The sequence below is a fragment of the Colletes gigas genome, unplaced genomic scaffold, assembly GCF_013123115.1.
Source record: "Colletes gigas isolate AHSC1104 unplaced genomic scaffold, ASM1312311v1 Colletes_gigas_Sc00027, whole genome shotgun sequence".
Taxonomy (NCBI): domain Eukaryota; kingdom Metazoa; phylum Arthropoda; class Insecta; order Hymenoptera; family Colletidae; genus Colletes; species Colletes gigas.
In genome coordinates, this window is record NW_025106656.1 from 1,737,014 (window position 1) to 1,764,216 (window position 27,203).

Here is a 27,203-nt window from a genome sequence, read left to right on the forward strand (position 1 = left end):
TTAAAAAACGGGACGCTAATTACCGAGAACAGAAACTGTTACGCGATGAAACGATCCACGTATTAGCAAATTGTCTCGTTTACATAGCTCCGCGGAGATCGTAATTAATTTCCAAGTAGCGTAACGACGGTAACAAAAAATTTACAGCGCGAAACGACAATTTTTACCGCGTCCCACCGACCGAGCCGTGACGCAATGTTTCCTGGCAGCCGGCCAACGTAACAAATATTACGTCTTCCACAGACTATTGGCACGGAGTGCCGGAAGTCCAAAGGTCGAGTAGACTGACACTGGACCGGGGAACTCGAGCGATTCTTCGCTGGTCGCCCGAGTTTAATCATCGCCTTTTCATTTTTCATCGTCGACGCGTGAAATTGTCTCGCGAGAGACCAATCTCGACCGACCGGTTTTTCTCGACCACCCCGTACGCCACGCGACCGCTTTGCCTGTCTGTCTGTTCGCTCTTTCGCGCGGAACTGGATATCGACAGGGGCCACACTTTCCCTCACGTTGCCCTCCACATTGTCGCCAGGTATTGTGTATCTCCGTTAATCCGTTCGTACGCGTTATTAAAACGTCGCTGAAGGTGGGTCACTGTCGACCCATTCGATCTTTGTCATCGAATGATTCATAGATCATTTATATCACAGTAGATGACCTCTCTGGAGAAAGTAGAATAGAGACTCAGTCGTTTGTAGTCGGATGTAAGTAGTAAAACCAGTTACGAGTCTGACAAGTAGTACGAAAAAATTTTAGTCGGACAAGTACTACGAAGCATATGAAGTCAGACGAATAGTATAGTATATTTACTACTGAAAAATGTAATCTATCATTTCTGATCGGTTTTGAATCAAATTTAGGCTCCCCTCGATATTAAAAACGTGATTTCTTTTTTCCGATTCTGTTGCTATCACACGGTATGTACCGATGAAAATGGCAAAGTGTAAAGTAAATAAAACCCTCCCGAATTTCCAATAGTTGCGAATACAACGTCAGAGCAGCGAAGTTTCGGTGTTTGCTTTCACTCTCTTAAAGCTGAGTTACCGCGACTAAAACACAAACACGTGTCTCAACTTTTGGCTCTTCCATGAACCTGCGTAGTTCTATCAAAATCAACGTGTTCTCTCGTTAGGTAAATACACGGCGAATATAATTTCGCGTCGATCCTCCCGAAAAGAGAGCCCTTGTTTCTGTAACAATGTAATTGGATTCGCGAAACAATATTCAACATAAACGATAATCGATTATCGGCTATTTTGCCGTCGAATCTGAAACGAAATGTTGCACCCATACGCCATACTAAACGCTTCAAATTCGTAAATATTTGGCGACATAATACAAGCAAAGAATAGCAGCAATAATTGTAACGATTCGTTTAACGATCACTTGCACAAGAGTGTGAATAATTCAAATTATCTTATGGCTGAGTAAGTGATTATTGGCTATAAACACGAGTCCGTTTTAACTTGTAAATTGTTGTATGCAAAGCGCCCGAGCCCTTTCATCGCGTGCTTGATATTTTATATCGCACTAAATGTGTTACGAGGCTCGACGATAAAATTTCGAGAATAATTTTGCTTCAGTTTTTATTAGCAACTATGTAAACAGGTTACGTCCGCTCGTCGCGTGGCTTAATCCTCTCTCTATTTGCATGCAAATGGCAAACATTGTCAGTTGTTTTTATTCATTTTGCAAATTGGATTGCGTTTACGTGTTTGTATAACCTCTTACGCGAGAAATGGAACTCAGTTCAAAGGAAAAAAATTGAGATACAATTTTCGACGACACATAGATCTCCATATTCTAAATAATATTTGTGGATCGAACTAAGAGTTCATCACATGTACAAATTTTTCTGACTCATTATCGATGTTCATTGATGTCCAACTTTATAATTACCAAGCAATTACGTTCGATATTTGTTCGGAGAACGCAGCGCGTGTTTCAAAATTACGATACCAATGGCGGCAATTATTGACGTTTCGTGGTTATTCGAGTTTTCTTAACCGAGTTTCGTAACTGTCCCGCGAGCCTGGATACAACGTACGAAAACATTCGACAAACTGGCCGCGTAAAAATCGATTTTCGGCGTTAATTTGCAAGTTTTGCGAGCCTTAGAAAAATACATTGTAACTGTTGATGAAATTCTGCTTTTGCCAATAGCAAAATCAACATTTACTTCATCTGCAAACAGCAGTTTGAAAAACATTGACCTAAGCGATTGCCTTGCTGCCTGGTATCATCCCTACCACTTATTCCTCCTCGAGTCACCACTCCAGGGATTTTATTGCACTTGTTGAGCTATACACATAACTGTATAAAGTACCACAAGCTGCTTTCCTCGAGAAGCCAGCGATGATAACTTCCCTTTTTCGTTTAAAATTAAACGGCCCAGGGAGGCTAATCTTTCCGCGCGAAACAAATTATTTTGGGAGAACCGTTACGAGAACGAAGGGAATTATTAGATAAGAATTTTGTCCATCTCGGATGCGCTTTCGGCAATAAACCATACGAGGAAGATTTATAGTCGTCTCATTCCTTATTCTACCCAACGACCTGATAAGCACGCATGCCTCAAGGGTCAGAAGATAAAGGAGCTCCATCCAGCGACGCTCCGTCTCCTCGTCATATAACTCTGTCAACTTCGCCGAATATTTAAATAAAATTTGAAAAGTGTACACGTTCGGGAAAATGTGAAACAGTTCGATTTTTTAACTGAATACAATAAAAATCGGTCTCCGCGGGGGCACGAAAATAATATTTCGTGCGTGTAGAACGATTAGGTTTCTCCCGGAAAAATACACGCGGATGCAACTGTCGAGAATGCTACTTTATCCTGGAGGGACGTGAAATTTGTATCGGTTCAAGATTGACGAGATTGAAGCGTATTCGTAGCTCGTCGAGAAACGGAGGATCATCGATATTGCTAGCTGGCTGTCCGTCTTCTCTGACAGCGTGTCATTTCTGATTAGACGAGACATTCGGGCGAAGTTCAACGCAACCCAACATGCGGGCTGTGCTTGCGCTGATTGGTTCCTGATTAGTGCTCGATCGTTGATCCTGACGAGATCGGGAATCACGGGCTGAAGTGCAATTTGCGTGAAACTCGATTTTCAATGTTTGAAAACCTGTTATCCACGAACGGCTAGAGCCGCATATTACCTGTCAAAGAGTTTCCAAAGCCGATTATAGACCAATAAATCGTATTTTCAACCGGAAGAAATATTTTCCTGTAAGTTCGCCGCGAGAACTGACGACGCCAAACGCGATCGAAAGATGATTTTCAGTAGAAAGACGCTCGATTCATATTGTTCGAACAATTTTACCTAGATTAAATATTACAATGTTCTGATTCGTTCCTATTTTGGCATATTGCATAATAATAAATCGAATTTTCAACCGGACAAAATATTTTCCTGTAAGTTCGCCGCGAGAATTGACGACGCCAAACGCGATCGAAAGATGATTTTCAGTAGAAAGACGCTCGATTCATATTGTTCGAACAATTTTACCTAGATTAAATATTACAATGTTCTGATTCGTTCCTATTTTGGCATATTGTCTAATAATAAATCGTATTTTCAACCGGAAGAAATATTTTCCTGTAAGTTCGCCGCGAGAACTGACGACGCCAAACGCGATCGAAAGATGATTTTCAGTAGAAAGACGCTCGATTCATATTATTCGAACAATTTTACCCACGTCAAATATTACAATGTTCTGGTTTGTTTCTATCGGGGAAAATCGTATAAAGTGTACACACGAGAGTTCGCGAGCTGATAATTTTTTGGGCCGTGTCACTTAGGCGAGAAAACGACCGAAGGGAGGAAAGTAACGGGAGCGGAATAAATCTTTGAAAGGATCGTTGGAACAACGGAGCAACCCGCAAAAAGGACGAGGAGATAAAAACGGGAGCAGAACAACGAAGGGCAAGAACAAAACAGAAGCCGCGGAAGCGGGGGTGATTTATGATGCTGCGATCGACGTCTCAAAAAGCGTCGAGCTTCCGGTGGAACGGTGGACGGAAGAAACGAATAGGGGAGCGATTACGGAAACGGCTCGTTAGAGACGCCCGGGCGAAACGGAAACGGAAGGGCCGTTTTCTAAATTCCCAGTTCGCCCGCGGGATCCACCGGCGAGATTCTTCCGGTGATCGATGAAACCTGGCGCAATTAGCCAGTGGGACAGCACGGAACCACCGCGAACCGCAGGCAAGGAACCATGGTAAAGTGAAATAAACTGGTCAACGATGGGGGCCAATGAGCGTCGCGTGTACCATCGAAACAACTCCGTTTCGCTATCGACCGCTTGCGTTATCCTTTCGTTCCTCAGAAATCGCAATATCGGTTGACTGTCTGAACGAAAGTCGAGAGTGAAGAGGAAAATGATTCATTTTTATAGTTACGTGGGATTGCAAACGATGAAGTCTATCTAGATAATGGAGTCTCTTTCGTAAGAGATATGCTTCGAAACTCTTTGCGTAAGTCTAATTTTACATAACTCGGGAATGGTTAACAAAATATTGCTATTATGCTGAGTGTATCTAGCAGCTGAGACTCGATGTAACTCCATTCCGCGCGAAGTTAGAAAACAATGCTGCAAACTTTGCACTCTATTATATTGGTATTTTTCTACGCGTTGCAAAGTGCAATCGTACTTTTTGTTCGAGCTCGAATATACGCGGGCGGGATTGGAATGAAATATGATGGAATGATTGTGATTTCGTGGAGAACTTTATTTAACAACGAGTGGACTGTACTTAGTGTGTTACTAGAAGGACTGTTTCTTCCGTTCAATTTACAAGTTCGATTCTTCATGATGAGGTGGTTACTCAACCAAAAGACAAGTTAAGAGTGTTCGTTGTGTTTGGCCAGCGGAATATGCGTGGTATGTTTCCTCGAACACTTTTTTTTAGATTACTCAAACTTACTCAACCCTTAAAAACCACTCTGAGGGTATAAAAAGTATAAAGTTGTCGACAACTCGGTAGGTGATGTCCCAGTTTGCGTTTTTATAATCGTAACTTTATGAGTTTTTCAAATTTCTAAATGTACTTTTAATTACGTATTTTAATTTGAGCCGGGGGAAAGGAGCATCCCATTTTGAAATTAAACGCGATATTTCCTGAAAAAGTTAAATTTGTTCGGCCCCGGGAGTTGTTTCGAAATTCCAGTCTAGAATGAAAGTTTTGCCACACGTTTTCAGTTATTTGGCGAAGTTTAAGGCCCGGCAATCGAAAGGATCGGGCGAACCTTTCGCCGTTTGTCCCGTTGCGGGAAACTTTTCCACCTTTTATTACCTCCATCAGGCAGCTCTGATGTTCAGAGCGCGACAGAATTCGATGAAAGTAGCTACGGAACCGAGAGAGGCTCTGCTCCCGTTCCTGGAGCCTCTTCCCGTAATCGATTCCCCCTGTCACCTATTTCCTGAGTTGCCCAAGCCGATTCTTTCATTTGCCAAACCATAGATTGGACCACAACCTGTTATCTGCACTTGGCTCGATTCGTTGCAGGCAACCATAACATAAATACGATCGAAATCAAATTCTTCACGCGTCCTCTCTCTACACCTTGACGTGTAAATATTTTTTAAATACCAAATAAAACGTTGGCCTCTTAAAAGGAAAGTTTGTTAGGGCACGCGCTACGGGAAGTACATACATTTAAGTTTTTATCAGAGGAAGGCTCGTTCCAAACGCGATAATCATCATTGGTTATAGACCACCAAACGGAAGCAGGTCGAAATTCAATTATTCTAGCCTCGTTTCGTTCGCTCTCATCGTTCCTTGTCGTTCACTCTCTTCGTCGAGGAGTGTTTGCATAGTTTACGGTTCCGCGCGGGAAGACATTATTTTTTATTTTTATTTCCATCCCATTTTTCCGATCTAATCTCCCTTAAGTGTAATGTGTTTAGGTTAACGATACTGTGATGCCATTTTTATAACATGACCACCATTGTTACCTACCTCCGGCTGAGGTTATGAAAAGGTCAGGATTTCGAAGAGCCTCATTGTTACTTCTACTCGAAGCGACTCAAAGTTTATCAAAGTAATCTTCGTTTTATAAAGTCAAACTATATTTCCTTTGCTTTGTACTTATAACTGAAATGAATACTCTTTAAAAAAAATTGGAAGTCAAATTACATTGGCATCGTTGCACCCCCGCCACGGAAACGTTGGTGAAAGGGGGTGCAAAAGGCCAACGCCATGGAAAAATGGCGTAATGTCGTCACTTTGTGTTTGATTAGCAGACCACTTGGTTCTTGTACTTGGTCCTCCTACGATTCTCCCGAGTTCCTAACAGCCAGCGATGCAGCGCCCCACAGTCTTTAGCAGAGACACTAGCTTATAGACTCAGCCGTAGGTATTGTTTTATTGAGTTTTAATAACCAATTTGTCTTGTTTAGTCCCCTGAAAAAGGGTGGTCCTTCGAGCTTAGTTTTAGTCGACACACCACGTGCAAACTTTCAATATCAACCACGGATTAAACACTCTTTAAAAAAATAGAATCCACCATTGAAATTTCACGTATCTCTGATGGGCTGAAAAAGTTGACTTTCGGTTACAGCGTATGAAAGGGTTAGGATTACAAATTTTTACTCCCAGACAAAGTATACTTTCTGTGCTTTGTACTTATAACTGAGTACTCTTTAAAAAAATTAGAATCCATGATTAAAATTTCACCCATGTATCCTCGATAGAGCGAGAGATTCGACTTCCGTTTCTCGGAGATCCGAGCTTGCATCGTGATCGCGGTGGTCTGATCCTTAACGGTCATTGTGAGAGCTAACAATTTCGCTTTTGCCAGTCCCTGGGAGATCAAAACGGTTCATTGCCGGATCAGAGTGTACCCTGGCTCGTAAATAAAGGGTCTGACTTTTCCCTGGACGAGACGGGCCCGGAGGGTTTATTCGCGACACATGGAAACGGAGGACTATGGCTGGGCGTGGTTGCTCGCCTCTAATATCCTAAACCATAACGCCGGCGGGCGTGATTTGTGAGAACGATAAATCCGCTCGGAACTTAAGTCCGATCGTGAATACGATTTACGACGTCGTGATTTGTAGGCGCCTGGATTTCCCAGGACGCGATGATACGACGCTCGGATAAGTTGTCGTTGCATCGTTGGCCAGTTATGGGGGTGAACTCGTTTCGTTTCGTGACGATGTACGGTTCCCCGGAGTCTATTTCGACGCTGAACGTTAATGAGCCGACAAGCAAACTGAATTACGACAAGGAACGGGATCAAACGGCATCGAAACCTGATAGGTGTTCGAGGATTATGCGATTACTACCCGGAAGCGATGGCATTAGCCGACCATCGGAGAACGAGAACGGAGAAGTAGAGGACTTTAACGATTTCCAGTCGTACTCGAGTTCTTTTCTTAAAATGGCTTGGGGTCACCGGCGACCCTGCAATCGTTAGTGCATCCAGGAACTCGGGGAGATTCGATTGAAAGTTTTATAATGATTCATCGAATTTCGTCTATTTTAGAACAAACGAGTGCATATGTATAGTTACTGAAGGGAAATTTCGAGAAAATAAATATTGGTCGGATGCTCGTATCGATCAAATTTCTTGATTTAATGAAACGAAACTGGACCCGAGCGAGCTTCAGCCAGATTTTCCGTCGTTTGATGAAGAGTTCGGTAAATTTTTCATCACCGTGAATAAACACTCGATTCCAGGAACAAGCATATTAATTTTGAATTATTTAGACAAAGAAAAAAAAAGAAAAAAAATTTTAAATTATAGATCAATAGCCCAGATATTACGTTTCCATGAGCAACGAGAAAATATAAAACAGTATATGATAATTGTCAAACACAGGTTTTACACGCACAGTTGCAAAATGGATATCGAAGAAATCAAACAAATTTTATTTATTAATACAAATATAGCGCAAAATAAACCTGAGGAACAAAAGTAAATTTATGGTCGATTCGGGGGGTTGAATGGACCCGCGACATAAATCACGCGCCCTCGCGATCTGTCATTGGCTAATAACTGGAGATCAAGTTGCTATGTGTCATAGGTTTCATTGGTAAGAGCAGGCTTATGCCCGATATTGCATTATGGGAAGAACGAAGATATTGTCCCGACGGATTTAGCTGAGTGCGGAAAGTTTCCATGCTTTCTGGTAAGAGAAGCACGTGGATCAACGCGGCACTTGCCTCCGAAACGTCGAACGATGCCAGTAAAGCGAGCCATTTTTTCCTTCGCGAGCCACAAAGGAAGGAAAGTATCCGTAACCAAGAAAAATTGTGCAAAAATTGTTTCGCGAAAATACGTTGTAAGAACGCGCGAGACTAACGGAGGGTTAAATAAACGAACAAAAATGTGACTGGTATTAATGGAACGTAGATGCCGCGATATGGGATTTAATTTGTACAAATATTTAGAACGAAGACCATTTTTAACAGGCGATAAAACACGATTTCTGTGGGGCACAGAGTCGAGTGACGATGCAAAACGAAGGTTGCAACTGACGTGATTTACGGTAGAAGCAATGACCTTGGCAGGCTTTTAAACTGCTCTTTTTGGTATACGAAAATACAGAAAATCTGACGTTTCGTACGTATCGATCTAATAATACTCGTACGTAGGAACCGGGACTTTGATCTACCGTTCTGAAAATGTAGGTTAAAATCGAAGGAGGATTGAGTGGATCCCTTGTCAGGTGCGTGAGAATGGGAAAGGGAAATCGTGTTCCGGCGAGTCGAGTGTAACCCGCAGTTCTGTGCTTTCCGTCTTTAAAATATAACATTAGGGTAATGGGAACACGAAACGAAGAGACGAGAGATAAAGCCTCACGCGACATGACGTGGGTAGCCCTGAACGGTGACCCTGTTCGAGGCCAATTGATATTGCCAAAACGTAACCACTGGCAAAGAAGACAAAATACGCGCTGACTCAGCTTTCGCTATTGAACTGCGATCAAATGACGATCGTGGGGTAGGTCTGAGGATGCGTGAAACTGGTGAAAATAAAACAGAAAAAGAAACGCTCGCTTCGAACGACTTTCTTTCCTAGCAAAGCTGTGGTTGAATTAAGAGGAGGAAATACTGTGACGGCTGGAAATAAAGCCAATTTTCAAAAATTTCTTGGGCGTAACCATGAAACTCTTTCTGATAAATGTTTAATGTTTTCGAAAGTACATTTCTTGAACTACTTCTTCTAAAAATTTCGTACAAAAATATTAATTATTATAGCCATGGTAGGAACCAGCGTGAGAGGTCTCCAATCATTTTTTATGAATTTTGATGAAAAGTTTCAAATAATTCTGGAAAAATTATTTTTGGTTGCGGGGGTCGATTACAATCATTTTTGGTGAATAGACATACCCCCGAAATCCTACGCGCTTTCGAGAAAAAAATTCAGGAAGGTGTGCGAATTTTTTGGCGAAATTAAAAAATTTCAAATCGTACTAAAAAAAATATGTTTGGTTGCAGGGCTCAATTATAGTCATTTTTGGTCAATAGACATACCGCCGAATTCCTACGCACTTTTGCGAAAAAAATTGCTCACCGAAAATACAATGTCTGACCATACATTGATATGCTTCACTGAAATTTCATGCGTATGTTTAAAATATCATAACTCCTGAACGGATTGGACGATTTTAAAGTTTCAAAATGCAAACGACGCGTATTTTGGCGAAGAATATATAGAAATTCTCCGAAAGTTCGAAATGTTGTCCCTTAGCTTTGATTTTCGTCTTATTGTGGCCTCTAAAATCTGTATAAAGGAAATCACGTTGGTAATTTCTGGTACTCGTCTTTAATATTTTAAGGTGCAAGAATTTGTAAAGCTTACGTTCTAGCTTTGTTTACTTAGAAAATGTTTCTAATCTTGTTAATTTCGTGTGATCGACAGGGCGTGGAAAGCCAGTACGACGTCGATGGCGTCTTCGAGTGTCTTCCCTGCGCCGAGGGTTGCGAGTTCTGCGAGGACGATTCGCCATGCGTGGTGTCCTTGAACTGGCTGATGAGGACCGCCATCCTGATCCTGGAGTGCTGTGTCATTGCCTGTTTGCCGGCCGTCGCTTTGTTCACTTGGAAGTACGGGAACGTGAAGGTAAGTGGACGAAAGTTCTGTAATGCTTCGGATCTTTGTATCCCTTCCATAGTTAATCCTTCTTACAACTAGATGGAACTTCTGAATCCTTCGCTTATAAACGGGCGGGGGTCTTAAGTCTGTCCACCAGAAATTTCTCTGCTATCTTCTTGATAGACGAAACGAGATTGAACCCGAAAGAGTCCTCGTCGCAATCTGGACCATAATCCACTCGCGGTATCAAAGCATCCAGAATTAATTTAATTTAATTCATCCCTCCATCACCTATTTTAACAAATTTTATTCAATTTTTTTCGTTTACATTAGTTAAAGATAATACGTGGTATTCCAAAACTGAAGTTCGAATTTCAAATATTTTTGTTCATCGATCGGTCCGCTTCGTTATACACGAGCATTTTGACTCTCTCGGTGTTGGTAATCCTCCACGCCGATTCTAATTCCCATAATCGTCAGAATATGTAGCAATTAGGTATTGTCATCATTAACAGTACATGGAGCCATTACTGCAATAATTTGGACGATCTTTACGCCGCTTGAGAACGCTTTCGGAGACATCTTTCACCCAAGGGAGTTATAAATTTATTGTTTTGATAATACGCGTGCTGTTTTAATTCCGTACCACTTCCGGACCACTCCAGAAATATACTAGAAATATCAATTTTAGCTCCATGAACGTAAATAATTTTCTAGAAATATTTTCCCCCGCGAGAATGGGCATGTTCGATAGATCGATATTCCCCTTCTCCGTGCACTCTTAGTTTCACCAGGGACGAAGAGTCCTTGGGCCAATAAATAATGAAACACTCCTGAACTTGGTTATCGCCCGTCATGAATAGTCACCTGTGAAGTTGAAACCTTTTCGACGAGCAAGTGCAATCTATCTGCGGAACGACACGGAGGATGAACGATACACATCGCGATATCATCGGCGTCGGTTCGATTCAAAGTGTGTTTGCTCGATTCCGCGGGCGTGATCGTGTTACAGCTTCAAACACAATTGCATAAAGGAGCCGACGAGGTTCGTCCGACTGAATGGAGCGACGTAATGCCAGGCTATTCTCCGTCAACGAAAAACGGGAAGTGGTACTTTGGGACCTTCGGTTCGAAGAGCTGGCCTCGACACCGCGCGGGGAACTCTTTCCATGACGCGGAACGAGTGCTCCTGTTGCTAGATCCGATCGAATCGGTTTCCGGTTTTCTTTGTCCGTCTCCAGCCGCGCACAATGGCATTTTCTGGATACATCGTTGCACCGTAAAGGAATCGAGTCTACGTAAAATTGCGTTCTACTAATTCATGTTTCTCGTTTTAATCACGGGCGTTGTTTATCAGGTTTCGCTAATAGTACAAAGATCTTTCGTGAATCCTTTAATTTCCATTGCGATTGTATTACGTGGATTCATTAAACGAGATAATTATTCTCGTCTACGAAACAAAAAAAGGTCTACGCCTACTGTGGGTATAAAAAGTATTTGTACAGCAATTAATTTCAACAAAAACTTTACAGAACTTTGTTTATTATAAAAGAATGTATACGTATTATTGGAAATCTCGAGAACAAAGTTTATTTATGTTTTCTATGAAAATATTAACAAAAGTCTGGAATGTGTTTAAAAAATACATAAACAGTTTAAAATATGCACTATTAGAAGAATGAAATAAAATTCTCAACGCTATCGGCAAAAAGTTAGTGAATTCAATGCCACGAAGGCTCGAAACAATTATACAATCAATAGGCAATCCCGCTAAATACTAAATTTTTTATGTATAAAATGTTCTTTATGTATGTAATGTTCTTTATATTGTAAGAAGTGTATGTGTGTTTGGACCGTTGGCGTCGATGGTGTTTAGGCTATGTAAAATCCACATTCGTAGTTCCTTACACATTACATCTTTTCCACTAAAGGGTTCGTGGCGTCGCCTCCCATGCTCGCCACCAGAGGGGTCGCGCTCTCACAAGCGCTCGACCGACCCCTTGGTTGGCGTCGATCATGTTTAGTCTAAGTTAGAGTAGGTATCGAGTGAGGTGTTTAGGTTTAGGTGAAATGCGTTCGGGGGACTCTGCGCCTCGAACGTGCGTTTCTTCAGATTATTATGTATCATGAAGATAGGAATAGGGAAGGTTCGACTTTGACTGTAGGAACTCACTCTGCATCGAACACTAGTCGAGAGCAGTTTCGGTTTTACGTTTATGGTTTCTTACGTTTACGTTTTATGTTCTTTATGTTAAATAGTTTTTTAGTAACATTAAATAATATAGTTTATATAATTGCCTTTATTGTCCAAGTGTTTGAATCCGACCATACGCCTCTAACCATCCTCGACAATCCTTACAATACATATAAAATTAACAGTCTTTGTTATCAAATTAGAACGGTACAAATAGTTATTACTATTTTCGACCACATTCAATACTTTTGCTAATATCTCCATAGAAAATATAAATAAACAATTTATTCTTGAGATTTCTAAGAACATGAATGCATTTGTTGGATTCCAATAGAATTCACAACACTTTATTTGAGAAGAGAAACTCGTACAACTATTAGGTCGACTAAATACTAGACTCTATCTGCCGGTTTTTCAGTATTGCAAGCTTTTATACGCTATTGGTGGAGATAGGTAGAAGTAGAGACGATGGTCAAGGGACAGTGTGACTCTGGAAGATTAGAAATCGTGACTAGGATGTTTGGATGAGTAATGTTTGTCACGGAGTGATGTTTGCATGGTCGTGTTGGTCCATCCGACACATAGTTTTGTTGGCATTTCTTTTGTAATAGACGAAATTTTATTTTTTGTTGGATTTGACTGCTGCACCAATGCTTTTTACACTGTATAGATGCTGTTTTCTTCAGTTTACGTGTTAAAAATATCAGAGTGTAGATCTATGGATCCACGTAGTGGGACCTTTTCACGTTCGCCTGATTTGCGGTCGAAGCGTCGATCGAGTGGACTCGCAACGAATGGGAATTAACAAATATTACGATTATAGCGTCGACGTCGGTGGCGATCCAATCGTCGAGCGCAATTAAAAAGACAGAGGCGTTATTCCGCTGACGAGGCGCGTTCTGGCCGCGCAGACCGCATTGCCTTTCGCGTTTTCCGCTAATTGCTCGTTTCGCGCGGGCCGCGTTTTTGCCGCCGCGCGGTAAATAACGCGTTCCCCGAGCGGAAAGCGGCCAGTCGCGACTCCCGGAAATGAAAAGTGCGGTCTTATTCCCCAATTTTCCGCCAAGGAATCCAATTGTTCGTGAAACTTATTCACAGAAATCGTCGTACTGTTTATACAATTCTACTTACAGTTTTGAGGGTACAGGTTTCTCGCAGTCGAGATTGCCGCCTAGATCCACGGAGTCGTCTAATTAGGCTTAACTGCAAGAATCTGCAACCGTCCGCTCCACCTACGCGAACTTTCCCTTCTGCAAACATTTAAGCCGCGGTGTCAGAAGTCAGAGCTTCTTCCGTTAACAAGATAGTCGTAATGGGATTCTAATGAAGACTGATGATCCTAATTCCGTACAGCCACACACCGTACACTGTATCCATGACTTGCATTCCTGAACTCGAAGCATGCGATTCTCACGAGACACGTGTAGCTTGAGGGGTTACTCCCTCGTGACACGAGTCGTAAAACGAACGACCTTTAACAATTTTTTACATGAATAATACACGAACCCTTCCACCGTAATTCGTTTTGCTTTTCAACGTGCTTACGAAGACGCTACATGATTTTTTTTTCATGTAAATTCGTCCAACAATATACGAGTTACAGTTAATTTGTTATTGTCTCGTGGAATAATACATATGATAAATAATATTGTCGAATCGTTTTTTACAATTGCTTTGTAATATTGCTATATTTCGAAATATTTTCAACGGAACAGCCCACAGACACGCTGCTGCAATAATGTTCGAACGCGTTCGAAACAGTTGCAACGCAATATTGCGTATATTGTTATAAAATTGCAAACGTGACCGGAACCTTCGCGATATTGTACCTCTGCAATATTTAAACAATTGGCAACGCTGTTGCAGAAATTCCTTCTGTTCTCGCTTTTAATAATCGAAATTTCTAACGGAATATAGTAGAAAATGAATTCGTTGTAATAAAATAAAAATCGACAATGAAAACTTCAGGACAAAAGTTTCTACAATTTATTAATACGCCCACTTTGGTGCAACAGGTGGTTGAAAAATAACGGGAACTAAGGTGACTAGAATGTGTAATATTTTTTAGAACATTTTATAGCTGGTTTGGATTAGGGAAAAGTTTGTTTTTCTCAGATGTGTATAGATTATAGAAATTTATAAAAATTTTTAAACCTGTTCATTAAATTTTCTTTGTGTATAGAGATCAATTAATATTTCAAACGACTGGTGAACATTGTAACGAACAAAATTGCTGTACAGAGGACTTAATAGCGGAGGGATGTCGGATGATCTTGGATGGGTCTCCTTAAATCCGAAGAAGGAGTATGGCTTTCTGGTCGCGGCGTCGATGCTCGGCTAGAACCGCCGCAGGTTAATAAATTCCCTTTAATTAACCGGAAACGGCCCGAAACCTAAGCTCTGAGGCACTTCCTCCAACTACCAGCGCGAGTTGTTACGGAAATTTATTACACGAATCGCCCAAAGACAGAATCGTTTCCGCCGGGTTTAGGAGTTTCGCGTCTAAGTCGACGCTGATAAGATTTCGATGCGGTAAAACGGATTACGGACGCTTATCGTAAGCAAGATCTCGGCTCTCGAGTCGTCTGAGAGGTAATTTTTAAGCGTCTGCGAACTGTTCCACGCTAAGACGGGGCCTTAGACTTTCAGACGATCTCGAAATCGATAGCAAAATTTCGCAGGAAAACAGTGGAATATTTCTCTAAATACAAGTAGAACAACTGTGGTTACAATTGTGAAAAGATTGCTTTAAAATTGGATCAAATTTGGATATTCCTGTAAAAGTGTTAAAATTTTTTGCAGACTCGTTGATTCGATGTTCTCCACCCAAAGGTTATTAAATTCATTAAATATCGCTGGCAAAGTACGGTGCACCGTGTTTCATCTACAACGGTATTCTTTCGGTGACCTTTTCTATTCAAAATTCCGTTCTAATGAATAAAATATATCAAGCGTACCAGACACGAGGGAAACAATGGTTCGAAAACATGTTGCCGGAGTTTTGTCTATGTCTATCCGTACGTAACTGGATACAATTTGCTGGCGACACGGAAAAATCGCTCGAACGTCTAGCAGCAGACGTCAAAGAATGTTGCTTGCATCCATGTTTCCGACTTCAAATGGTGGACATTTCTCAATTTGAGCATCGTCCCTCGGTCCGTGTTTCGGTAAAAAATCGATACCGTTAATTGATTTCGTGAAAGTCACGTTGCATTAATGCATGGAATTATTCCCTTTCATTTTTTAATCACACATACCTAGTAATCTATTGCTATATAATATACGTTAATAAAACATGTACGTTCACGTTTTAACATGTATAAACATACCTTCGAATCACTTTACAGCTGACCGATTTATGCATTGTTTCGGGGTGGCAATATTCGAACGCCCGTTGTCATTTCCGCAAATTTCAGGATTTGGTTTTCATTACCCGTACACCGCGGTACATTACAAGAGTATTGCTGCAATGTTGCAATATCCCAGTTATATTTCCAATGTTAGAGTAATATCTCTGGGCAATATGATATTGAAAATATTTTCGTACGATATTATATCAACGTTACGAAGCAGCTGTACTTTCGAAGTATATATTATACATGTTATGTGTAATATAGCTGTCGGAATAATCGAACATGCCTCCATCAAAATCCATTGTTTTAATTAATTTTTAGAGCATGGTTTTTCTTTTCTCTTGATCGTTCAATTATCGAGACAGTTATACGCGAAGTTATGTGTACATATAATGCTTTTTGTCGGTAGGTTTATATCTAAAATGGAATTAATATATATTATATTTTAAATAGAAATAAACTGGCAGGAAACAATACAGCTGCCCTCATCGATCGTTTTAATTAATTTTTAGAACATGGATTTTCTTTCCTCTTGATCGTTTAATTATTGAGACAGTTATATGCGAAGTTATACGTACATACAGGATGTTCGGCCACTCTTGGGAAAAATTGTAATGGGGGATTCTAGAGGCCAAAATAGAACGAAAATCAAGTATACTAATTTGTTGATTGAGGCTTCGTTAAAAAGTTACAGAAACATTTCCGGCCACAGAGTATATTTTCGGTAAAGAATTTTTTTCTCCAAAGTGCGTACGAATTCGGCGGTATGTCTATTGACCAAAAATGATTATAATTTAGCCATGCAATCAAAAACAATTTTTTTTAGAACGATTTGAAATTTTTTAGTTTTGTTGAAAAATTTCACACCTTCTCGAATTTTTTTCTCGAAAGTGGGGAGGAATTCAGGGGTATGTATATTGACCAAAAATGATTGTACTTGATCCCTGCAACCAAACATATTTTTTTTAATACGATTTGAAAATTTTTAATTTTGTCGAAAAATTTCACACCTTCTCGAATTTTTTTCTCGAAAGTGGGGAGGAATTCGAGGGTATGTCTATTCATCATAAATGATTGTAATTGACCCTTGCAGCCAAAAATAATTTTTCCAGAAGGATTTGAAATTTTTTTTTCGCCGAAAAATTTAGGCACCTACCCTCTGTCGATTATTCTTAAATATTCGTTTTTTGTTTTTAATAATTTTGTATACAACGCTCTGGGAATGTTGTCTAATACTTTTTTGTAGGTACCTATGGGCTCTACTTCAGAGAAAAGTTTCATTGAAATATATTGACTATTGTAGGAGTAATGGCTGTTTGAAAATTGGATCATTTATATGGGGGTTTTCTCATTTTACGGGGTTAGGGAACAACTTTTCGACTATTTTTGGAATCCCTACATATTCTCCACTAAAATACGCGTCGTTTGCATTCTGAAACTTTAAAATCGTCCAACCCGTTCAGTAGTTATGATATTTTAAACATATGCATGAAATTTCAGTGAAACATATCAATGTATGGTCAGGCATTATATTTTTGGTAAGGAATTTTTTTCTCGAAAATGGGTAGGATTTCGGGGGTATGTCTATTAACCAAAAATGATTGTACTTGATCCCTGCAGCCAAACATATTTTTTTTAGAACGATTTGAAATTTTTTAATTTTGTCGACTTTGTCTACATATTAGAATTTTTTTCTCGAATGTACGTAAGATTTCGAGGGTATGTCTATTGACCATAAATGATTGTAATTGACCCCCGCAACCAAAAATAATTTTTCCAGAATTATTTGAAACTTTTCAATTTAATTTTTTAATAACTTGTTAACGAAACCTCAATCAAGAAATTGATATTCATGATTTTCGTCTTATTTTGGCCTCTAGATTTTCCCATATATAGCCACTGTTACCTGACCAATTCAATTCTATAAAAATAGTGATATCTAATAAGAAAGAAACGTCGTCGTTTCCATTTAACGATAAGATTTAATTTTATCCATTCCATAGAAGGAACGTCGTCGCGTGTCTGTATCAGTTTACAGAACATTTTATATTCCAAAGGTGATGTGTTTTATGGGACAATGGATAATAATTCTTTCGACATTTTAATCCCGGTTCCTTCCAATTGTTTCGCCTCGCGTCAGAAGGTATCTATAAACTGGGCTATTTGGATGCTGTCCTCCGTCGTTTTATTATTTGTATAATATCGATTTCCGAATTAGACCTTTGAGCTCATTAATCTTCTTCAGTGTCCTGCACCTTCTCAATAAAACTTTGTACCCTCTTACACCGGTTTAATTTAGATTTCTATAGACTTGTGACGTCGCCTCCCATGCTCGCGACCAGAGGGGTCGCGCTCTCACAAGCGCTCGACCGACCCCTCGGTTGCCATATATACATTCCTCGAACGACTACCCAATATCAATTGGGGCAATTGATTGGGGCAATTGATGCTCAAGGAGCAAACCTCCAACACCCAAATCCCTTGGTAGCCACTCTAGGGAACTATGATCCCATCACCATCCCACTAAAAACGCGAATAAAAACACCCAGACTCATCCTAAACAACAACTCCCACCACCATACTCATCGCATGATGCATGAAAATGAGGTTTTTGAAAGTTTTCAAACGAACACAAGAAATACCGCAACCCTACACTAGCATAAATATACCCAGACACTAACACTCATTCTAAATGCAGGTTATAGGGCCCCAGCTCCAGGTACTGCGACCAATCATGAAAAATAACAAAAAAAAAAAACTGATGAGTTCACTAGCAAACCCCTCCTTTCTTTTTCTGTCTGTCCTATGAATCTCACGAGCTCCTAATCGCCCAGCAATGCAGCCCCACAGACTTAATATTATTAATGCCAGAGCTTTAACTTTTTACTGCTGCTTCTACACGTATCAATTTCTAAGAAAAAGTAGTCCTAGACAAACAGCTGACAATCTTTGTTATATCGAATACGCTTTCACGACATTCCGTAGAATGTATCAAATTCGATTAATTGATCAGATCGATACCCCTTTGAAGCGCGACGTCTTTCGTTCCCGTCTGTCCTAAATAAAAATTCCAGCCGATTTTTTGTTCCAAATAATTTAATAAAACCCCGTCGATGCAATTAGTTTGTTCGATAGTTTCTCGCTCGAGGAACGGAATACTTTACGATCGTATTGTTCGGACGAAACGCGAGAAGAAATTCCCTTGGCGAAACGTTTCGCGTTCAGAGACGTCTTGGATACTTTTACCTTTCCCCCAGCGAGCACTGTTTTCTTTATGGAACGGAAACTTGCAATGAAGCAAGCCCGTAAACATAATTTCTGTCCTCGGGCAATTTTTGTGTAGATTGGAAACAAAATTTATCGTACGTTCCCTCTCTCTTTCCCCCTGTCTCCTTCATCGACAATTACCTGGTCCTCTGAGTTTCTTGTTAGTTTCTGCGATTCCATAAAGCACGCGAAAATTGTATTTTCCGCCGATAAATAAGATTTCTCGCTCCGCGGGAGTGAAAATAATCTTTCCGTGACCGCGAGCAAGAAATTGGGTCCACTGTTCGATCGTTCGAAAATATTCTTGACTAAATTTCAATATTCAAAATTGCTCGTCGACTTTTAACACAAAAACGAGTGCGAAAGAACCGAACCTATAAAACGATAGCGAGAACTTTTGTGGATATTTCGCACTAAAATCCGAAAAAAATCATCCCAGCGTAGTTTTCAATAGTTTTTGAGCCAACAAACTGGATTTGGCGCAAACGAAATCCTACGTTTACACTTTGTTGACAGGCCGTGAATCTCCTTTTAAAAATTCCTTGAATTTATATTCTCCACAATATGTTAATTTCAATGAGTTACTCGCGGAACAAAACCATTTGATTTGCTACTAAACTAATCTACGATGCTCGCCCACGAATTTGCCTTTCAGATACCACGGAAATTTCTACAGAATCGTATTCGTTATGCAATTTTTCCCGAGCGTAGATTCCCTTCGAATTTCTGCGAAAATTAGAACAGGGCTTATATTCGAACCGTCCATATTGATTGAAGAATGAATACTGATAGCGTAATTGAAGTTCGATATAGCTTCGAGAACCACCGCGTTAAAAACTCGACAGCCCACTCCTCGAACAGCAAATCAGACACAGTGTGCGCGATCCAATGGGAATTTGTCGTTTCGGTTGTACGATTTCTCTGTCAAGAAGGAATCGAATGCCATTCCGAGTGCTTAATCGAGTCGAATATATGGGAGCGCGCATTCCTGTTCGATCGCTCTTCGATTCAATAAAGTAGGCGTAGTAGGCATTCCACTGTTTCTTATTGGCTATAGTCGGGGAATAATGGACGGTGATTCGATCGACCTTAACAGTTTCATGGCTGAAAAATCCCTGGTAGAGAAGATTGGACGTACAGTAAGGAGCATAAATGAACCAATGACCACAAGTTTTGTTTACATTTTTATTCATCGTTAAGAAGGTGGAAGAATATTAAGAAATAAATATTACAGTAATTTTTGTCATATTTAGAAGTAACGTAAGACAGTTTTTCGATAATTAATGTCTCCTGGTTTAGCAATGGCAAAGAAAATGGATTGACTCGGTTTTGCATCGGTATGTTTACAAAATGTTATTGTACCTCTTAGCACTCACACGGAACCATCGCGAACGGTCCGGCTTCGATTTTGATGAAACTTTGTACACTTATAAAGCTGCCAAAAATAATCGACACGTATTTTTTTTTAGCTGCGGTAACTCGAGTTTAAGGGGTGAAACCACCCCTTGAAGTTTTGGCTCGAAACGGCTATCTCGAAAACGGAAAGACATACAAAAAAATTATTAATGGGCGAGGTTGATGGTTTCTTATGTACAATAACATGGTGTTAAAAAATTTAAAAAAATACAATTTGTTTATAACAAAAAAAAATTTATTAACTTAATTTTTCATTTTATTGAAATTTTCATAATGACAAAAAATGACGAGCATTTTATTCCAAATCCATTGGTATGCGATTTTTTAAAATTGCCTCCTACAGTTTTGCAGATTTTGATGATTTACATCTTGCGCGCACATCCATTATGGTAGTAGCCGTTCTAACTGTGATTTTAATTAAGAACTGTAGGCTTGCACTACTTCTAGAAAACAAAATCGGGAAAAATACAAGAATACCAATTTGTTGATGGAGGCTTCGTTAAGAAATTATTAACGTTTAAAGTTCCGCCCGTACTGAATTTTTTTCTCCGAAATGCCCAAGATTTCGGGGGAATGTGTAATGACCAAAAATGATTGTAATCGACCCCTGCAACCGAATATAATTTTTTCAGAATGGTTTGAAATTTTTTAATTTTGTTGAAAAATTTCACACATTCTCGAATTTTTTTCTCAAAAGTGCGTAGGATTTCGGGGGTATATATATTGACCAAAAATGATTGAAATTGACTCCCGCAACTAAAAATAATTTTTTTAGAACGATTTGAAATTTTCAGTTTTAATAATTTTGTTTGACGCCCTACAAAAAAGTTGGCCGATACTTTTTTGTAGGTACCTATGAGCTGTACTTCAGAAAAAAGTTTCATTGAAATATATTCACTATTGTAGGAATTATGGCTGTTTGAAGATTGGACCATTTTTATGGGGTTTTTCTCATTTTGCGGGGTCAAGGATCAACTTTTTGCATATTTTTGCGATTTCTACGTATTCTTGATTAAAATACGCGTCGTTTGCATTTTTGAAAATTAAAATCCTTCAATCCGTTCAGAAGTTATGACATTTTAAAGATCCGCATGAAATTTTCGGACAACATTTCTGGCCATAAATTACATTTTCGATTAGGAATTTTTTTATTAATTTTTCATTTTATTGTAATTTTCATAATGACAAAAAATGACGAACAAAAAAAAGCACTGTAGGCTTGCACTAAATCAAAGTTAGAACGGCTACTACCATAATGGATGTGCGCACAAGATGTAAATCATCAAAATCTGCAAAACTGTAGGAGGCAATTTAAAAAAATCGCATACCAGTGGATTTGGAATAAAGTGCTCGTCATTTTTTGTCATTATGAAAATTTCAATAAAATGAAAAATTAAGTTAATAAATTTTTTTTTGTTATAAACAAATTGTATTTTTTTAAATTTTTTAACACCATGTTATTGTACATAAGAAACCATCAACCTCGCCCATTAACAATTTTTTTGTATGTCTTTCCGTTTTCGAGATAGCCGTTTCGAGCCAAAACTTCAAGGGGTGGTTTCACCCCTTAAACTCGAGTTACCGCAGCTAAAAAAAAATACGTGTCGATTATTTTTGGCTGCTTTATAAGTGTACAAAGTTTCATCAAAATCGAAGCCGGACCGTTCGCGATGGTTCCTTGTCAGTTTACCGCGATCAGTCGAACGGAAAGGCACGGAAGTGAAGTAAGAATAAGTATGAAGTCAATTGCTCCAAATTGTTTAAAAAAAGTCATTTCTTTTTTGAATGGCGGTTTGTCAACACCTCAAACGGCGAAAAATTGTAGTGTTGGTCAATTGACAGTGCAGAGAATAAGAAAGAAATACTGTAAAGGTATATTACTTAATGTTGGAGGAAGACCAAAAAAGTAATCGCCGCGGGATGAAATAAGAATTATACGGTTTGTCACATCTGGTGAAGCTTCAAGTACCACCATTGGCTGTACAATTATTAAAAGAAGATACGAATATACAAATAAGTAAGTGGACAGCACGGAGGACCCTCAAACAAGCTTTAGAAGCATTAAGAAGAAAAAGAAGCCAATTTTATCAAAGAAAAATATTAAACTTCGTTTGGAACTTACCAAAAAGTATCAAAACTGTACAACTACTGGGAACGGGTTATTTGGTCAGACGAGAGCAAAATTAACAGAATTTGTTCAGATGGCATGTCTTGGTGTTGGATTCGTAAAAATAAAAGGCTTAAACCACGACATGTAAAATAAATAAAGCATGGCGGCGGATCCCTAATGTTTTGGGGGTGCCCAACAGCATTTGGTGTTGGATCACTGCACCAAATTAATGTCATCATGAATCAGTATATGTACAAAGATATTTTACAAGATCATCTTATACATGCTGTTGAAAATATGACATTCGAAGAAGAAAATGTAATTTTCATGCATGATCGAGACCCTAAGCACACTGCCAAAAGTGTGAAAAATTGGCTCAATACTAAAAAATTTTCTGTTTTGGATTGGCCTGCACAGAGCCCCGATCTCAACCCCATAGAGAATCTATGGGGGTTACTGAAAAGAAGACTTCGGGGATTCATATGACTCCCAACCAACTTCAATCACGAATTTGCATAATAGAATTCAAGAACAGTGCAATTATTGTAAAAAGTTAATAGAAAGTATGTCAAAGAGAATTAGTGCAGTTTTTCGAGCAAAAGGGTTGTGGACGAAATATTAAAAATAAATGATATATTAAATATTGTCAAATATTGGGTGCAAAACTGGTGCAAAACTGAGTCAATCTAGCGTTCGTATTACTCATAAACAACAAGATGTTAATTACTGAAAGACTTTCTTACGTTACTTCTAACTGTGATAAAAATAATTATAATCTTTATTTTTTATTATTCTTTTATATTCCTAGTAATAAATAATGATTTATGCAAAACTTGTGGCGATTAATTCACTTATGCTCCTTACTGTAAAATGACACGTGACATCTGACAGAACAGACTGTTACAAAGCACAGATCAACCGATGGAACCTGTAAAAATTTAGCGTGAATACTTGTCAACTGTTACTTTCAACCCCTACGTATGTCTGAACCCCAGGGCAAGCTCATAACTGACCGAATAGCAGCATTTATGGCACTGGGCTATATAGTAATTAACGTTTCCCAACGTGGACGTTTCGCTGGACGACCATTAAAGCGACAATACACTTTAAAGCACCGTTTGGGAACGTTTAAGGATCGTTAACGTTCCAAGCCTAATGCAATCACCGGAATCGCACGCGTTTAAGTTTAATTTTTGAACGCCGTTCTCCCCGGCGCGATCAGAGTGTCCCTAATCTTCGAATTCCCCGCCGGGCACGTAAGCTGTCCGTTATGTTAAATCGGCGGACAGACATGCTCACGTTTCAGCTTCGACTTGTTGGATTTCACGCGACACGGAACCGGTCAACGTTGCAATTCGATCGCGGACAGTACGTGCCTCGCGTATCCTTCGACAATAAAAAGTAATAAAAAGTCGTAACGAAGGATATTTTCACGAGAAAAATTATAAGCGTGAAAGTACAGGTTTTGTTCGTTCCACGATTCTGTCTTATTTACTGGTAGTCATTTCTCCATTTTTACAATAATGCCTTTTGTCTGGGGTGGCCAACGAAGCACATTTTCCTCGAAATACGATTTCGCTTCTAAATGGGGAATCTAATAATAGAAGGACGTGGCGAGCCTGTTGCGTGGCCTCCTCCGTTCGTTTGATCTTACGACCCTAGATTTCTTTCTTTGTGGATTTATTGCGCGTAGTTGTGATTAATATCCCAACAATGGCGGAAAACACGAAGGGAAGGATTCCGGGAACACGTAATGCTGTGTCTGCCGAAACATTGGCAGCCGTTCAAAGCAATATTGCAGAAAGAATTAATAAATGTTTTGGAAGTGAATGGAAAGTATGTCGAACGTTCGATCAAATTGATTTCCAACTTGCGAAATACTAAATTTATACCCGTGCTTTCTATCGCGAAAGTGGTTTTCGTTGTACTGTTAGAGGGTGTACCGCGGTTACGCGACACCACGAATAATACTAAACGTGTATAAGGTGATATTTGTGTAACGTACGTAAATATGGTAAAGTTTAATTGATAAATTACGCACAGCAAGACATTTAGGAACATAATGGGAAACAGTGGGGACGCCAGCAACGGAATGGAGACAAGTTTTGCGGGAAAACGTGGTTACGGGGACAAAGGAACACGAACCAAATGCATACGTATGTATCTACATGCTGGAAATATTTTGGCTCTTGGATTTCATCGTGATACGGCCCATTTTCGCTTGGCGAATGGTTTGAAATTTATGAATCATTTATTTCTTCAATTTCCAATTTTTTTTTTTTGCCAGGGCCGCGGTAAACCGCGGATTTCGCATCAGCAAACACGAGGACAGCTCTATTGTTTCCTGCCAGTTTATTTCTATTTGAAATATAATATACAGGGTGTTCGGCCACCTCTAGCAAAAATTTTAATGAGCGATAGTAGAGGCCAAAATAAGACGAAAATCAAGAATACTAATTTGTTGATGGAAGCTTCGTTAAAAAGTTATTAACAATTAAATTCAAAAATTTCAAATCGTTCTGGAAAAATTATTTTCGGTTGCGGGGGTCAACTACAATCATTTTTGGTGAGTACACATACCTCCGAAATCCTATCTACTTTCGAGAAAAAAAATCGAGTAGGTGCTGAAATTTTTCGGCGAAAAAAAATTTTTCAAATCGTTTTAAAAAAATTATTTTCGGTTGCGGGGATCAATTACAATCATTTTTTATCATTACACATACCACCGAAATCGTACGCACTTTCGAGAAAAAAATTCCTTACTGAAAATCCAATTAGGTGCCTAAATTTTTCAACGGAGAAAAAAAATTGCAAATCGTTGTGGAAAAATTATTTTCGGTTGCGGGGGTCAATTACAATCAGTTTTTGTCATTAGACATACCCACGAAATCCTGCCCACTTTCGAGAAAAAAAATAGAGAAGGTGTGAAATTATTCGAGAAAATTAAAAAATTGCAAATCGTTGTGGAAAAATTATTTTCGGTTGTAGGGTTCAATTACAGTCATTTTTGGTGAATAGACATACCCCCGAAATCTTGCGCATTTTCGAGAAAAAAATTCAGTAAGAGCGGCACTTTAAACGTTAATAACTTTTTAACGAAGCTTCCACCAACAAATTAGTATTCTTGATTTTTGTCTTATTTTGGCCTCTACTATCGCTCATTAAAATTTTTGCTAGAGGTGGCCGAACACCCTGTATATTAATTTTATTTTAGAGAAAAACTGGGAAAAATTTTAATGGGAGATTCTACAGGCCAAAATAAGACGAAAATCAAGAATATCAATTTGTTTATAGAGGCTTTGTTAAAAAGTTATTAACAAAATCAAATTAAAAACATTCAAATCATTCGCGGAAAAATTATTTTCGGTTACGGGGATCAATTACAATCATTTTTGGAGAATAGACATACCTCTGAAATTCTACTCACTTTTCAGAAAAAAATTCGAGAGGTGTGTAATTTTTCGACAAAATTAAAAAATTTTAAATCGTTCTAAAAAAAATATGTTTGGCTGCACGGATCATGTACGAGCATTTTTGGTTAATAGACATACCCCCGAAATCCTACCCATTTTCGAGAAAAAAATTCCTTACCAAAAATATAATGTCTGACCATACATTAATGTGTTTCACTGAAATTTCATGCATATGTTTAAAATGTTATAACTAATGAATGGATTGGACGATTTTAAAGTTTCAAAATGCAAACGGAGAATATGTAGAGATTCCAAAAATATTCGAAAAGTTGTTCTTTAACCCCGTAAAATGAGAAAAACCCCATAATAATGGTTCAATTTTCAAACAGCTATAACTTCTACAATAGTGAATATATTTCAATGAAACTTTTTTCTGAAATAGAGCCCATAGGCACCTACAAAAAAGTGTTAGACAACTTTCCCGTAGCGCGTTATACAAAATTATTAAAAACGAAAAACGAATATTTAAGAAAAATCGACAGGTGCCTAAATTTTTCGACGAAAAAAAAAACTTTCACATCGTTCTGGAAAAATTATGTTCGCTCGTGGGTGTCGATTACAATCATTTTTGGTGAATAGACATACCCCAGAAATCCTCCGCATTTCCGAGAAAAAAATTCGAGTAGGTGGACTTTTTCGACAAAATTAAAAAATGTCAAATCGTTCTGGAAAAATTATTTTTAGTTGTGTGGGTCAATTACAACCTTTTTTGGTGAATAGACTAACCCCCGAAATCCTACGTACTTTCGAGAAAAAAATTCGGAGACTGACATTCTACAGGCGGAACTCCAAACGTTAATAATTTTTTAACGAAGCCTCAGTCAACAAATTAGTAATCTTGATTTTCGTCTTATTTTGGACTGTAGAATCTCCCATTAAAATTTTCTCCATAGGTGGCTGAACATCCTGTGTAAAATATTACTTTTGGAGGTTGCATATCTTCCTCTATTTTATTATTATATACCCTATTTTACAAACTTGTACAGCTAAAACAGAGCACAAAATACTAAAATAACACAAAAATATAGTAACAGACACGTAATTACCAAAATTCTGATAGTTCCTCAGTTTTATTCTTTTATTTGTATATTTGTAATTACACTTCTCGACCATCTTCCGAGGCCCATTCGGATGTTGTAGTTAAATTAAATAAAACATTAACTCGGGAAACCTGTAAAATACGGAAGTGAACCAACAAAGTTATTTCTAACTTCACCAGTTTACTTCCGCGCTTCCCGAGTTTCGCGAGTCGACAAATTATTTATATTACCAAACTACGCCATAGCATTCGTGGAAATATTCCAACGGATAAAATTACACGTTGAAGTATTCTACGTCGCC

At 38.9% G+C, this 27,203-nt stretch overlaps 1 protein-coding gene across 1 annotated transcript in view; it reads left to right on the plus strand.

The window, feature by feature from the left end:
- LOC122401762 (probable G-protein coupled receptor 158) overlaps positions 1-27,203 on the plus strand; it is a 167,594-nt gene that overhangs the window by 73,849 nt on the left and 66,542 nt on the right. The window contains exon 5 of the mRNA XM_043404110.1: positions 9,876-10,076. Within this exon, the coding sequence (XP_043260045.1) occupies positions 9,876-10,076 (201 nt within the window). The remainder of the gene's footprint in view (positions 1-9,875; positions 10,077-27,203) is intronic.